At 45.0% G+C, this 14,536-nt stretch overlaps 1 protein-coding gene across 1 annotated transcript in view; it reads left to right on the top strand.

Moving 5' to 3' along the window:
- The window catches only part of LOC126260783 (serine protease snake-like), a 179,477-nt gene extending 165,307 nt beyond the window's left edge, over positions 1-14,170 (top strand). Inside the window, exon 8 of the mRNA XM_049958120.1 lies at positions 13,712-14,170. Coding sequence (XP_049814077.1) covers positions 13,712-13,885 — 174 coding nt within the window. The 3' untranslated portion in view covers positions 13,886-14,170. The remainder of the gene's footprint in view (positions 1-13,711) is intronic.
- Positions 14,171-14,536: the final 366 nt, after the last annotated feature.

The raw sequence follows: 14,536 nt of genomic DNA, 5'->3' as shown, positions 1-14,536 counted from the left end.
TCAGACATTAGTAGAGTCCATGCCACGTCGTGTTGCGGCAGTTCTGAGTTCTCGCGGGGGCTCTACACGATGTTAGGTAGGTGTACCAGTTTTTTTGGCTCTTGAGTGTATTTATTTACGTTCAGGGTCAACTGCCAAAGCCCGCACCGTTCATCAGTCTTCTGCAAGTAATTCGGCAAGTCGACACTGTCTTCTGGCGTTGCTGCTTTCTCACAGACAACCTCGTCATCTGCGACACAGTCTTAAAGAACTCCCGACACTTTCTGCTACATAATTTATGTTCATCGTAAACAATGACGCTTCTGTCTCTTTTTCTCGTGGTACTCCTGAAATTACCTATACATCAATCGATTTTGTTCTGTTAACAGGGGTGTGTTGGGTTCTTTCCGCAAGGAAGTCTTGCATCGAGTCGCAGATCTGGTCCGATACTCATTGGACTCGTATTCGTTTTTACTAAAAGCCACGCGGGAGAGTGTCAAATGCCTTCCTGAAGTCAAGGAACACATGGTCAACCTGAGTGTCGTTGTCTACATTTACACAAGAGATTTTCGTTCTCCAAAAACATCGCAAAACTTGAGCGTAAAACATGTTTCATAATTCTACAACAGATTGAAGTCAACAATATAAGTCTACGGTATGTTCCGGGACATTTAGAAGTCGAAAATGGCAGTTCGCAGTATGATGAGCAACGGGCTGATGTTATTGACAATGTTCGGCACTTCTGGCGCTCCGTGGACAGTTCAACGCTTCCGCATGAATTTTGTGCTGCTGTAACCGCACTGAACGCGATCTGACCATTCTGGAGTTTAGAATGACTGCCGCTTTTGCTCTGGTATACAGGGTGGAACCTCTAGGGACCGTTCAGAATCATTAGACGAAATCTGAACGTGATCCGAACAGCAAAGGGTGCTTCTGCGTTTTGAGAGCTCCTGTTTCACGTTCTCCTGTCGCTTGATCACGGAGGGTTGCGACGTTGACACAGGCACCAATAAAACGGCAAAGCGCCCCTATGAGGTCTTCCCGTTCACCAACACCCTCCGTGCCACCTCGCACATTTGTTGAGCATTTTGAAAATGTACATGTACAATCTCTTTGACACCGATGCACTTGAGTGACGCTCCGTTGGTTCTCTAAAGCTTAAAGACAGGCAACCCCTTCGAAGGGGCACCGTGGTTGTTGCCGAATGGGGGGCGGGGGTCTTAGAGAGATCCTTTGCCACTTTCTGTACAAATACGTATCAATGTTGCCACCCTCACTCCACAGGAGGTCGCAAAAACGATAGCTGAAGAATCATGGAAATGGAAATGGGGGTTTGACGTCATTGGCCAGGAGGCCACTTGCGGGGAAGGTCCGGTCGCCTTGGTGCAGGTCTTATTACATTCGACGCCACACTGGGAGATCTGCGGGCCGGATGGGGATGAAATGATTAGGAACACAATACAACACCCATTCCCTGAGCGGAGAAAATCTCTGACCCAGCCAGGAATCGAAACCGGGCCCGCAGGACGCTGAAGAATCATAAAAAAAACCTTAGCTGCTTCTGATAATGTTTCATTCGACGTTTTGAACGGGCCTTAGTGGTTTCACACTGTATACCAGAACAAACATTTCGGTCGCACTACACTCCAAATGGGTCACATCTCGTTCAGTAGGGTTGCAACGCCCGACGTCTTTACAGAAGTGTTGAATCGTCAGAGAAGTGTCAGCAGTGTCCAATGTTGTCAAGGACGCCGTTCTCTTGCTCACCGCACTGCAGAATATCTTATTCGATCGCGAAATGTGCGGGGAATCAACACCCGAGGGAAGGGGTGGTTTCATTTTCGCTCCTTTATGCCACTTCTTGAGTCTTTTTCGTGTCAGTTGTGAACTGTGGTGACTCTCAAACGTTTTCGTCGGCCACCCATAAGAATACCGCTTGATTTCAACGGTGGACGTCGGGGTTCTGACCTCCATCGCAAAGGCGGCAACAGAAAGGACGAAATTTGTGAAAGGAGGTGTGTCGATCTCCTCATCGTGACACACGTCCATGGTGGCGCTGGGAGGAGTTCTGAAACTTGGCGCCAATGTGACATGATTAACCCATCTTACACATCGCAACAGTTTCTGAGCTCTGGCCTTTCTTTCGTATGTGTCGGCACCCTGCTGTCTGAAGCACCGTCGAGCCCATGGCTAGCTCCGCAAGGCGCCACGCTTTTGTACAATTACAGAGGCATGATTTAGGAACCTTTTGGCCAAGTATCAAACTTATGCGTTGGAATAGAGACAATTGCGGAATATCATAACAGTGATCTTTTAATTGTATTGCGCGGTGTATATGTATAAAAGAACACAAAATAGGTACTGGCATATGTGATTTATATCATCATCATCATCATCATCATCATTTGATTATGCCTTTCAGCGTTCAGTCTGGAGCATAGTCCCCCTTATAAAATTCCTCCATGATCCCCTATTCAGTGCTAACATTGGTGCCTCTTCTGATGTTAAGCCTATTACTTCAAAATCATTCTTAACCGAATCCAGGTACCTTCTCAAATGGTTCAAATGGCTCTGAGCACTATGGGACTCAACTGCTGAGGTCATTAGTCCCCTAGAACTTAGAACTACTTAAACCTAACTAACCTAAGGACATCACAAACATCCATGCCCTAGGCAGGATTCGAACCTGCGACCGTAGCGGTCTTGCGGTTCCAGACTGCAGCGCCTTTAACCGCACGGCCACTTCGGCCGGCGGTACCTTCTCCTTGGTCAACCCCGACTCCTCCTACCCTCTACTGCTGAACCCATGAGTCTCTTGGGTAACCTTGCTTCTCCCATACGTGTAACATGACCCCACTATCTAAGCCTGTTCGCCCTGACTGCTACATCTATAGAGTTCATTCCCAGTTTTTCTTTGATTTCGTCATTGTGGACACGCTGTTGCCATTGTTCCCATCTACTAGTACCTGCAATCATCTTAGCTACTTTCATATCCGTAACCTTATTGATAAGGTAACCTGAATCCACCCAGCTTTCTCTCCCATACAACAAAGTTGGTCGGAAGATTGAACGGTGCACAGATAACTTAGTACTGACTTCCTTCTTGCAGAAGAAAGTAGATCGTAGCTGAGCGCTCACTGCATTAGCTTTGCTACACCTCGCTTCCAGTTCTTTCACTATGTTGCCATCCTGTGAGAATATGCATCCTAAGTACTTGAAACTGTCCACCTGTTCTAACTTTGTTCCTCATGTTTGGCACTCAATCCGTTTATATCTCTTTCCCACTGACATTACTTTCGTTTTGGAGATGCTAATCTTCATACCACAGTCCTTACATTTCTGGTCTAGCTCTGAAATATTACTTTGCAAACTTTCAATCGAATCTGCCATCACAACTAAGTCATGCGCATATGCAAGACTGCTTATTTTGTGTTTACTTATCTTAATCTCACCCAGCCAGTCTATTGTTTTCAACATATGATCCATAAATAATATGAATAACAGTGAGACAGGTTGCAGCCTTGTCTCACCCCTGAAACTACTCTGTACCATGAACTCAATTTACCGTCAACTCTAACTGCTGCCTGACTATCCATGTAAAGACCTTTAATTGCTTGCAAAAGTTTGCCTCCTATTCCATAATCTCGTAGAACAGACAATAACTTCCTCCTAGGAACCCGGTCATATGCCTTTTCTAGATCTATAAAGCATAGATACAATTCCCTGTTCCACTCATAACACTTCTCCATTATTTGCCGTAAGCTAAAGATCTGGTCCTGACAACCTCTAACAAGGGAACCTCCCCATCGCACCCCCCTCAGATTTAGTTATAAATTGACACAGTGGATAGGCCTTGAAAAACTGAACACAGATCAATCGAGAAAACAGGAAGAAGTTGTGTGGAACTATGAAAAAATAAGCAAAATATACAAACTGAGTAGTCCAAGTGTAAGATATGCAACACAAGGAGTATGTACGCTGAAGAGCGCCGTTGTCCCGTGGTTAGAGTGAGTAACTGCGGGACGAGAGGTCCTTGGTTCGAGTCCCTCCCTCGAGTAAAAATTTTACTTACTTTATTTTCGCAAAGCTACGATCTGACCGTTCATTCATTGACGTCTCTGTTCACTGTAATAAGTTTAGTGTCTGTGTTTTGCGACCGCACCGCAAAACCGTGCGATTAATAGACGAAAGGACGCGCCTCTCCAATAGGAACCGAAAACATTTGATCGCAAATTCATAAGTCAACCGATTCCTCCACAGGAAAACACGTCTGAAATATTCTATACGACACTGGTGACGGCATGTGCGTCACATTACAGGAATATGTTGTCGACCCACCTAACCTGCACACTTGGCGAATGGGTAAAAATAATCTTCTACCTTGCCCGATTTAGGTTTTCTTGTGGATGTGATAATCACTCCCAAAAAAGTGATGAAAACATAAGAGTTTGTCACATAAACGGCAACAAATGAATGCAACAGTTTCACAGTCGCACAGTTTTCCCTGTGCTCTGTCAAAACATACGTTTTTAACGTTTTCAAGTTTTTTCCGTGTGTAGACCGTCAAATCCTGCATGTGTCCAAGCAAATCTGAACATGTCCTGGAATTTTGGAGAGCGAAGTTGATCATGTCTGTGTGCATGAACTTTGATAATTGTCTGAAAATAAAAAATTAAAATTTTTCACTCGAGGGAGGATTGAACCAAGGACCTTCCGTTCCGTAGCTGCTCACGGTAACCACGGGACGACGGTGCTCCTCAGTGTAGACGTTCCTTGATGTGGCTTATCTTGCACACGAACTACTCAGTTTGTATATTTTGCTTATTTTTTCATAGTTCCATACAACTTCTTCCTGTTTTCTCGATTGATCTGTGTTCAGTTTTTCATGGCCTATCCCTGTGCCAACTTATAACTAAATCTGAGGGGGGTGCGATGGGGAGGTTCCCTTGTAAGAGGCCTAAACCCACACTGATTTTCATCCAATTGGTTCTCAACTAATACTCGCACTTTCCTTTCAACAATACCTGAGAAGATTTTACCCACAACGCTGATTAAAGCGATACCTCTGTAGTTGTTACAATCTTTTCTGTTTCCATGTTTAAAGATTGGTGGGATTACTGCTTTTGTCCAGTCTGATGGAACCTGTACCGACTCCCAGGCCATTTCAATTATCCTGTGTAGCCATTTAAGACCTGACATTCCACTGTATTTTATGAGTTCCGACTTAATTTCATCCACCCCAGCTGCTTTATTGCACTGCAATCTATTGACCATTTTCTCCACTTCCTCAAATGTGATCCGATTTGCATCATCATTCCTATCCCATTGTACCTCGAAATCTGAAACATTACTGATCGTATTTTCACGTACATTGAGCAGCTCTTCAAAATATTCCCTCCATCTGCCCAAGGAATCCACAGGATTCACCAGCAGTTTTCCTGACCTGTTCAAAATACTTGTCATTTCTTTCTTACCTCCCTTTCGAAGACTGCTGATTACACTCCAGAATGGTTTTCCAGCAGCTTGACCCAAAGTCTCCAACCTGTTTCCAAAGTCTTCCCAAGATTTCTTCTTGGATGCTGCAATTATCTGTTTGGCTTTGTTTCTTTCTTCAACATAACTTTCTCTGTCTACCTGAGTTCTAGTATGTAGCCATTTTTGATACGCCTTCTTTTTCCTTTTACAGGCTGCCTTGACTGTGTCATTCCACCAAGCTGTTTGCTTCATCCTACTTTTACACACTACTGTTCCAAAACATTCTTTAGCCACTTCTAGTACTGTGTCCCTGTACCTTGTCCATTCCTTTTCCAATGACTGTAATTGATTACATTCAACTAACTGGTACCTTTCTGAGATCGCTGTTATGTACTTGTGCCTGATTTCCTTATCCTGAAGTTTCTCCACTCTTATCCTCCTACATATGGACCTGACCTCCTGCACTTTCGGCCTCACAATCCCAATTTCACTGCAGATTAAATAATGATCAGTGTCATCAAAGAATCCCCTGAATACACGTGTGTCCCTCACAGCCTTCCTGAATTCCTGATCTGCTACTATATAGTCAATGACAGATCTGGTTCCCCTGCCTTCCCAAGTATACCGGTGAATGTTCTTATGTTTAAAAAAGGAGTTTGTGATTACTAAGCCCATACTGACACAGAAGTCCAAGAGTTGTTTCCCGTTCCTGTTGGCTTTCATATCCTCTCCAAATTTACCCATAACCTTTTCATACCCTTCTGTTCGCTTTCCAATCCTGGCATTAAAATCACCCATAATCAGAACACTGTCCTTGTCCTTTACTCTAACAACTACATCACTGAGTGCGTCATAAAAACTATCCATCTTATCTTGATCTGTCCCTTCACAGTGCGAATATGCTGACACAATCCTAATTTTCTTGCTAGACACTGTCAAATGTATCCACATCAGTCGTTCGTTTACATACCTTATTGCAACTACGCTGGGTCCCATTTCTTTCCTGATGTAAAGCCCTACACCCCATTGTGCTATTCCTACTTTGACTCCTGACAGGTAGACCTTGTATTCTCCCACTTACTCTTCTTTCTCACCGCTTACCCGAATGTCACTAACAGCTAAAACGTCCAGCCCCATCTTACTTGCAGCCTCTGCCAGCTCTACCTTCTTCCCAGAGTAGCCCCCATTGATATTAATAGCTCCCCATCTCATTACCATTTGTTTGCCAAGTCGTATCTTAGGAGTCCCTGGTTTGTCAGTTAGAGGTGGGACTCCGTCACCTCCAAAGGTCCGGGGCATTTTGCTGTGATTGTTGCCAGCATCATATTTAAAGTACTAGGAAATCAGGTTGCTAGCCTTACTTGCCCCGAGTCCCATTGAGTTTTACCCCTAACGGTTGAGGGACTAACCGGTGGATTTGGTAGTCTTTGCCGTATGAGCACAAAGGTGACCACGACTCAGAATATGTCCGAGATGCCCAGCCTTATTCCAAAGTAACTGGTATCCCGACTCTCGGGACCACTTACTTGGCCACTCGTACGTTGCCCGTGGTTCATGAACTAGGACATGATAATGCTATAGAAAAGAATACGTCGCCTGGAGGTGACTATGCGAAGCACTTCGTCGATGCCGTTGAATGCTGTGTAGTTCCGGTCTCAGCGTTTACAAGATTCACATGTGGCGCTTTTTCTAATTGATATTTATCATACAGCTCTGTCTAAGCGCTCCATATCTTTAGTATCAGAGCCAGCAACCATCTGAGGCAATATAGATTTTAACCTCGTATTCGATCCGAGGTATCAATAGTGATGGCTGACGACTACCATGTGGTGTGGATGGTTGAGCGAGGTCATTTGTCCCATCGGATTAGGGAAGGGCGGGGGGAAGGAAATAGGTCGTGCCCTTTCAAAGGAACCATCCCGGAAACTGGCTGAAGCGATTTAAGAAAATCGCGGAAAGCCTAAATGAGGATGACCGGACGCGGGTTTGAACCGTCGTCCTCCCGAATGCGAGTTCAGTGTGCTAACCAGTGAGTCACCCTGCTCCGTCCCTTTCTACGTGCGTTCCATGCATTTCATTGCCGTGTTGTTGCCTCCTTAACGCAGATGGACTTCCCCGCACTTTTTCGTGTCCCGTAGCTACAAATCTATCGACCCTAAACGTCTAACAAAGAAGTCCTTGTTGTGTCTTCAATCCGAAGACCGGTTTGATGCAGGGCTCCGTGCTACCCCATCCTATGCAAGGCTCTTCTTCTCCAAATAACTAGTGCAACCTACATCTACATCTACATGGATACTCTGCAAATCAATTTAAGTGCCTGGCAGAGGGATTTTTTGGAACCATCTTCATAATTCTCTATTATTCCACTTTCGTATAGCGCGCAGAAAGAATGAACACCTATATCTTTCCGTACAAGCTCTGATTTCCCTTATTTTATCGTGGTGATCGTTCCTCCCTCTATAGGTCGGTGTCAATAAAATATTTTCGCATTTGGAGGAGAAAGTTGGTGATTGGAATTTCGTGAGAAGATTCCGTCGCAACGAAAAATCCTTCCTTTTAATGATTTACAGCCGAAATCCTGTATCATTTCTCGTGACACTCTCTCCCATATTTCGCGATAATACAAAATGTGCTGCCCTTCTTTGAACTTTTTCAATGTACTCCGTCATTTATATCCGCTAAGGATCCCACACCGCGCAGCAGTATTCTGAAAGAGGACATCCTTCTGAATCTGCTTACTGCATTCAATCTTTGTCTCCCTCTACAATTTTTACCCTCCATACTTCACGCCAGCACTAAATTCGTGAGCTCTTGATATGTCAGAGTATATCCTAGCAACCGATCCCTTCTTCTATTCAAGGTGTGCCACAAATTCCTCTTCTCCCCCATTCTCTTCAGTACCTCCTCGTTAGTTATGTGATCTACCAACCTATTCTTCAGCATTCTTCTGTAGCACCACATTTCTAAAGGTTCTATTCTCTTCTTGTCTGAACTGTTTATCTTCCATGTAAATAATAGATTTCAGCTATCAGTCGTCCTTTGGAATTTTTATTGGCATATCTAGATTTCAGCTAGAAACTAGCCATTCTCAATGCACTATCATTTTTGGTCAATGCATCTAATGCCTGGAATGAAATTTTCACTCTACAGCGGAGTGTGCGCTGATATGAAACTTCCTGGCAGATTAAAACTGTGTGCCGGACCGGTCCCGAGTTCGAGTCTCGGTCCAGCACACAGTCTTAATCTGCCAGGAAGTTTCATGTAATGCCTGTTGGTCGGGCTTTGAGTACAGTTCATTGAACTGTGGACAAAGCCGAACCAACAGGCATTACATGCGTTGACCAAAAATGATAGTCCATTGAGAATGGCTAGTTTCTAGCTGAAATCTAGATCTACCAGTAAAAATTCCAAACCTGAAATCTTATTATTTACAAGTCAAAATAACGGTCGCTGCGTGTAACAGCCTCTGAATGGAGGGTAATCTGATGCTTATCTTCCATGTTTAACTTCCATACATGGCTACACTCGACACGAATACTTTCAAAAAGGCTTCCTGACACTTAAGTATATACCCTATGTTAACAAATTTCTCTTCTTCAGGAAGGCTTTTCCTGCCATAGCGAGCATGCATTTTATATCCTCTCTACTTGAGCCATAATCAGTTATTTTCCTGCCAAAATAGTAAAACTCATCTACTAAATTTATTGTCTCGTTTGCTAATCGCCTCCGTTAATTCGACTACATTCCCTTACCCTAGTTTTGCTTTTGTTAATGTTCACATTATAACTTTCGAGACACTGTCCATTTCGTTCAACTACTCTTACAAGTCCTTTGCTGTCTCTGACAGAATTACAAAATCTCCGGCAAAACTGAAAGTTATTTTCTCTCGCTGAACTTCATTTCTTTCTGCAAATCCTTCTTTGGTTTCCTTTACTACTTGTTCAACGTACGGATTGAGTAACATCGGGCATAGGCTGCAACCCTATCTCACTGCTCGATGACTCCTCCGCTTTCTTATCCCTGACTCTTATAACTGCCGTTTGGTTTCTGTGCTAGATGTATACAACTTTTCGGTCCCCGTATTTCACCCCCCCCCCCCCCCCCTACACTAAGAATGTAAAAGAGACGGTAGTCACCTGTTGTTCATATAGTAGCCCATCCGAATAGGTTGCGCAGTGCAAATCCTCTGTGGCACGATTTGTCATCAGACAACACGATGAAGAATATCATCGCACCGTGTCCTTAGAACGGTCTTTAAGACGGTCGGTTCTATATAAGTAGGTGTTATGTGTGCTTCTGCGCTCTATTGTAGCTGGTCTCATTCGTCCAAGGCCGGCCGGAGTGGCCGTGCGGCTCTAGGCGCTGCAGTCTGGAACCGAGCGACCGCTACGGTCGCAGGTTCGAATCCTGCCTCGGGCATGGATGTGTGTGATGTCCTTAGGTTAGTTAGGTTTAATTAGTTCTAAGTTCTAGGCGACTGATGACCTGAGAAGTTAAGTCGCATAGTGCTCAGAGCCATTTTTCATTCGTCCAAAGACGCAGTCATTGTTGCCTGTATGGGACTCAGTGACCCAAGATGAGAGTACGCCAGCTTACGCGTATGTGCGTAGAAGACGGGTTTGATGAGAACGAGAGGTTTGATGAGAATGAGAGGTTTGATGAGAATAAGATAAAATAAAAACGTCTTTCATGGCCTCCATGCTCGCCGAATTTGAGTGTTATCGAGTCATTCTGGTATGCATTGAGAGGAACGTTGAAGAGTCCCTTGCTCTTCGTGGGGAATCTCTTTAATAACTGAAATAGTTTCTCTGCAGCAGTTTTCAGAATACATACAGAGTCTTATCAAAAATACCCGGACACCCCTGTGTAAAGCGGAATTGACCACTTGTAACGTCCCCTCTCCAATCGGCCTACTGGATTCCGATATAACTGACTGTGATCGTATGTGCCTAATGAAATTTTATAGTGAGTAAGGCTATCGTTACCGAGGGAAAATAACGCCTGTTATTTGGAGGAAAGAGTATAACAGACTCTTTTGAAGGAAGAATCTATTCTAAACTTAAAGCTAAATACTGATGATAATTTTGAAATGGGTGCAGTACTTATGCCCTGGCTCGGTCGATGGTAATCGGCCACTTTGACCTCCAATAACTCGTGTACTATTCAAGTTACATGCCTGTAATTCATACCAATTTAGGTTTACACTAATAGCTTTCTAAAAACACGTAGATCGACGAAATCGGAAGAAAAATATAGATTTTGGAAAATCGTCGCTGGGTGTTACTTGTATAATGTATCGTCAGACACTAAACTTTAAACTAATAAAGGTATTGAAAATCCGATTACACCACCAGAATCGTCATGCAAATAACGGTAATGTGCATGTTCCTTTTTGAGGTATCATGATTCCTCTGCCTACTATTAATTTCTATACGAACTGTGAAATGTCTGCTATTAACGTTTTACAAAGTCCGCCACCTTTGGCACTCCCCGCATAATCACCTTCACCGACACAGAGCACCGTCCTCGTCACAGCGCAATTCCCAGCCACGCGGCTGGACCACGCGCTGGGGCTACCTACTCCCCTCTCGTCCGGCTAACGTTCGCCGCCACGTGTTTGCTGCCGGGCCGCGGCTTGCCGAACCCGAGCGGCAGCCGCTGCTTCCTCCGAACTTGGAATATTTTCAGGGCGCGACGACTCGCCCGTTACCTCACAACATCGCGTTAGGTAACTTCTTCTGAAAACGCTTAAAAAATCTTAAGACTTTGTACATGTGAAACGAGACCATACATTTCCTTCCTCAGGTATCTTTGCTATCACCTTTTAGAACTTATAATTAAAGTTTTCCCTGCTTCCATCTTTATATAAAGTTTTACTTCGTAAATCATATGTTCACTCAATTTCTGATATGCATCTACGGAATCTCATTTAAGTTTCTTTTTCTCTGGGAATTTCTCTGAATTACAGTTCCGCGCTCCAGATGTGCATGTTGTTCCTTGACATTATTGCACTTAATCACTTGACTTCTGTTACTGAAACACATTATTGACGGAGCGTTAGTCCCACTGGAAAGGAAGAGAATACGTAGGTGCCTGTACTCTTCATGTAGGGACTACCATACATTTCACTGACATGGTTTTAAGGAAACTGCAGAAAACGCAGGAGGTAAATTTTAACCCTTGTCCTTCCAGATGCGAGTGCCTTTAGCATCTGAGTCACCTCGCCGTACACTCTGTCGGAAATGGGAAGTATTATACGACGAAGCACCAGTACAATATTTATCAAGCTTTAGAATGATCAAGGACACTGACGGCTGGAAGTGCCCACCTGGTAAAGTTTGAAAAGTTGTAAGTCTTTTGAGTCGACGCCACACTGGGCGTGTTGATGACGACGAAATGCTAATGAGGACAACACAACACCCAGTTCCCCCGCAGAGAAATATCCGACCCGGCCAGGAGTAGAACCCAGGCCTGTTGTGTGGCAATCAGATATGCTGGCCATTCAGCTAAGAGGGTGGACTATTCATCACGTAACGAATGTTTAGAACCGATGTCTATCGTCAGTATCAGTAAGAGTTGTCTCTGACCTCAGCTATAAACATTTCATTGTATTTGTTTTGGCATGGAAGCAGCCTCCAAAAGTTATGTTGGCGAAGTTCTAGGCAGTTTACTGGCACACCCGAAACACGTGCCGTCACGTACTAGTTGGATTCTGGTAACAAAGTAAACGTTACCACGTCCGACCGCAGACGTTCTCTAAGGGTCCAGAATGAGATTTTCATTCTGCAGCAGAGTGTGCGCTGGTATGAAACTTACTGGCAGATTAAAACTGTGTGCCGGAACTCGAACTCCGGACCTTTGCCTCCCGTGGGCAAGTGCTCTACCATCTGAGCTACCCAAGCACGATTGACGCCCCGTCCTCACAGCTTTACTTCTGCCAGTACCTCGTCTCCTACCTTCCAAACTTTAGAAGCTCTACTGCGAAACTTGTATAACTAGCACTCCTGAAAGAAAGGATACTGCAGAGACATAGCGTAGCCACAGCCTTGGGGATGTTTGGAAGACAGGAGACGAGGTACTGGCCGAAGTAAAGCTGTGAGGACGGGGCGTGATTCGTGCTTGGGTAGCTCAGATGGTAGAGCACTTGCCCGCGTGAGGCAAAGGTCCCGAGTTCGAGTCTCGGTCTGGCACACAGTTTTAATCTGCCAGTAAGTTTCAAGTTTCATTCTCTAAGGGTATTCAATCAGGGGACTGGGCAGATCAGTCTGGGATTCATTCCTCAATACATTTGTGGTGGGAAATTTACTGTGGGGTCTTGCATTAGTGTGCCTGAATGTGCCATTTGGTACTGTAATCATGATCGATATAGCAACAGGTTTTACCAGTCTTGCTACATACGGACGGGTATTCAGCCTTCCTTCAACAGTTAACAAATCAGTCCTGTTAGCACACCCAGTAGCTCCCCATACCATGATTCCAGAAGCTGGACAGGTATATATCTGGATTATTGCTCCTCCTTATGCCTTTTGACCCACTCATGTACAGACTTGTTGGCGTGGATATGAGAACGACAAATACAAGGGACACAAGTCGCTGGAGTCTACAGCATGCACATCTCTCTCACACAGGTGAGCTGTCAGCAGGAAACGGTGCACACAAAATGTATACCAGAACCCAGGTTCAATCGATCTGTTCCCGACGATTCAGCGTGGCGATCGGTCTGTTACTTTTAGCGTGATTTCTACTGTTGTCAGCTGTCTATGTGACAGAGCCAATCGAACAAGCCAACAATCTTCTCATGGTTTAGTCCTTCTGGAAGGATTCTTGTGTACTCTTCTACGGTAACTGCACATCAAACTGTCTGTGCCATGTGTCGATATAATTCTCCTACTTTTCTTGTGCCAATGATTCAATCTTCCTCAGTGTCAAAAAAAATTGCTAGAAACTGCAAGTGCACGCCTTTCATGTATTCTGTGTTGAGATCTCCCCCTCAAAAGTTTCAGTTAAACATATCTGATAACCCTCAAGTACAATCACCTCATTCTTCAACTATAGGCATGGATTTTTTCTGTATTGTAAATAACGGAAATAAGCTCATGTGAGAACGAAATTTTTATTATCATGTCCCACAGGCATGGGGATACTTCAGTATACTTTTCCAATGTTCGGTGAAGGTGTTAATGGAGTAATGTCTTCTAAATCCTTCAGTGTTACTACATTGGAAGCTAACAACCCTGGTTTTCTGGCATGTTTGCAGGGCGATTCTGGAGGCCCACTGCAGGTGGATTGCGACGGCTTGTACACCGTGGTGGGGATCACCAGCCTGGGGCCCAGCCCGTGTGGGGGTAGCGTGCCAGGGGTGTACACCAGCGTGGCGCACTACCTGGACTGGATAGAGGAGCACGTCTGGGGCCCAGAAGGGAACTCGTAGTGCCAGCCAAACGTCCATCGACGGGACGCGCCGTCTGGACTGGACAGCCTGGGGCCCGGGCGGGCGCTCTGAGCGTCAGCCTGACAGCGCGGCCAGCACATTCCCCAGCGTCGCACACTACCTGGACCGGATAGGGGGGCACGTGTGGGGCCCGGGCAGGCACCAGCCAGCTGGACTGGTTCTGGGAACACGTCTGTAGGCCGGGCAAACACTTGTACAAGAGCAGTGTGGCCTTATGTGCTACCACTTGACTAGATGCATCCAGAACCCTACACCTGGATTACACCGAGGGACTAGTCAGAAGAGACCAAACACCTGACACGCAGCAGTGCATTCACACAACTTGATACATTAGTGGAAACAATTACCGTATTGTCGCTGCTTGTCTAGTTACACACTTCAGATACGTATACAGTGGTACACAGGGTCAAACATCCTGAAGCAACTGTTCGCTTAGTCACAATGCTGATTAAGATTGCTACTTTCTTAATGTATTGACTCAATATCATTGAGGGTAGGCTATTATAACTGTGTCACACTCCCTTCTCAACCACTGCTCCCCTTTCGTGCTGTGGGATCTTGCCCACTCGTCACTAATAGGGTGCCTACAGGATGCAGCGTTCTCGGAATGCTGTACAACAATTTCAGACA

Source organism: Schistocerca nitens, chromosome 5 (genome assembly GCF_023898315.1).
Source record: "Schistocerca nitens isolate TAMUIC-IGC-003100 chromosome 5, iqSchNite1.1, whole genome shotgun sequence".
Classification (NCBI taxonomy): Eukaryota; Metazoa; Arthropoda; class Insecta; order Orthoptera; family Acrididae; genus Schistocerca; species Schistocerca nitens.
The sequence above is the reverse complement of the archived record's forward strand: the minus strand, read 5'-3'. Positions and strand labels throughout refer to the sequence as shown.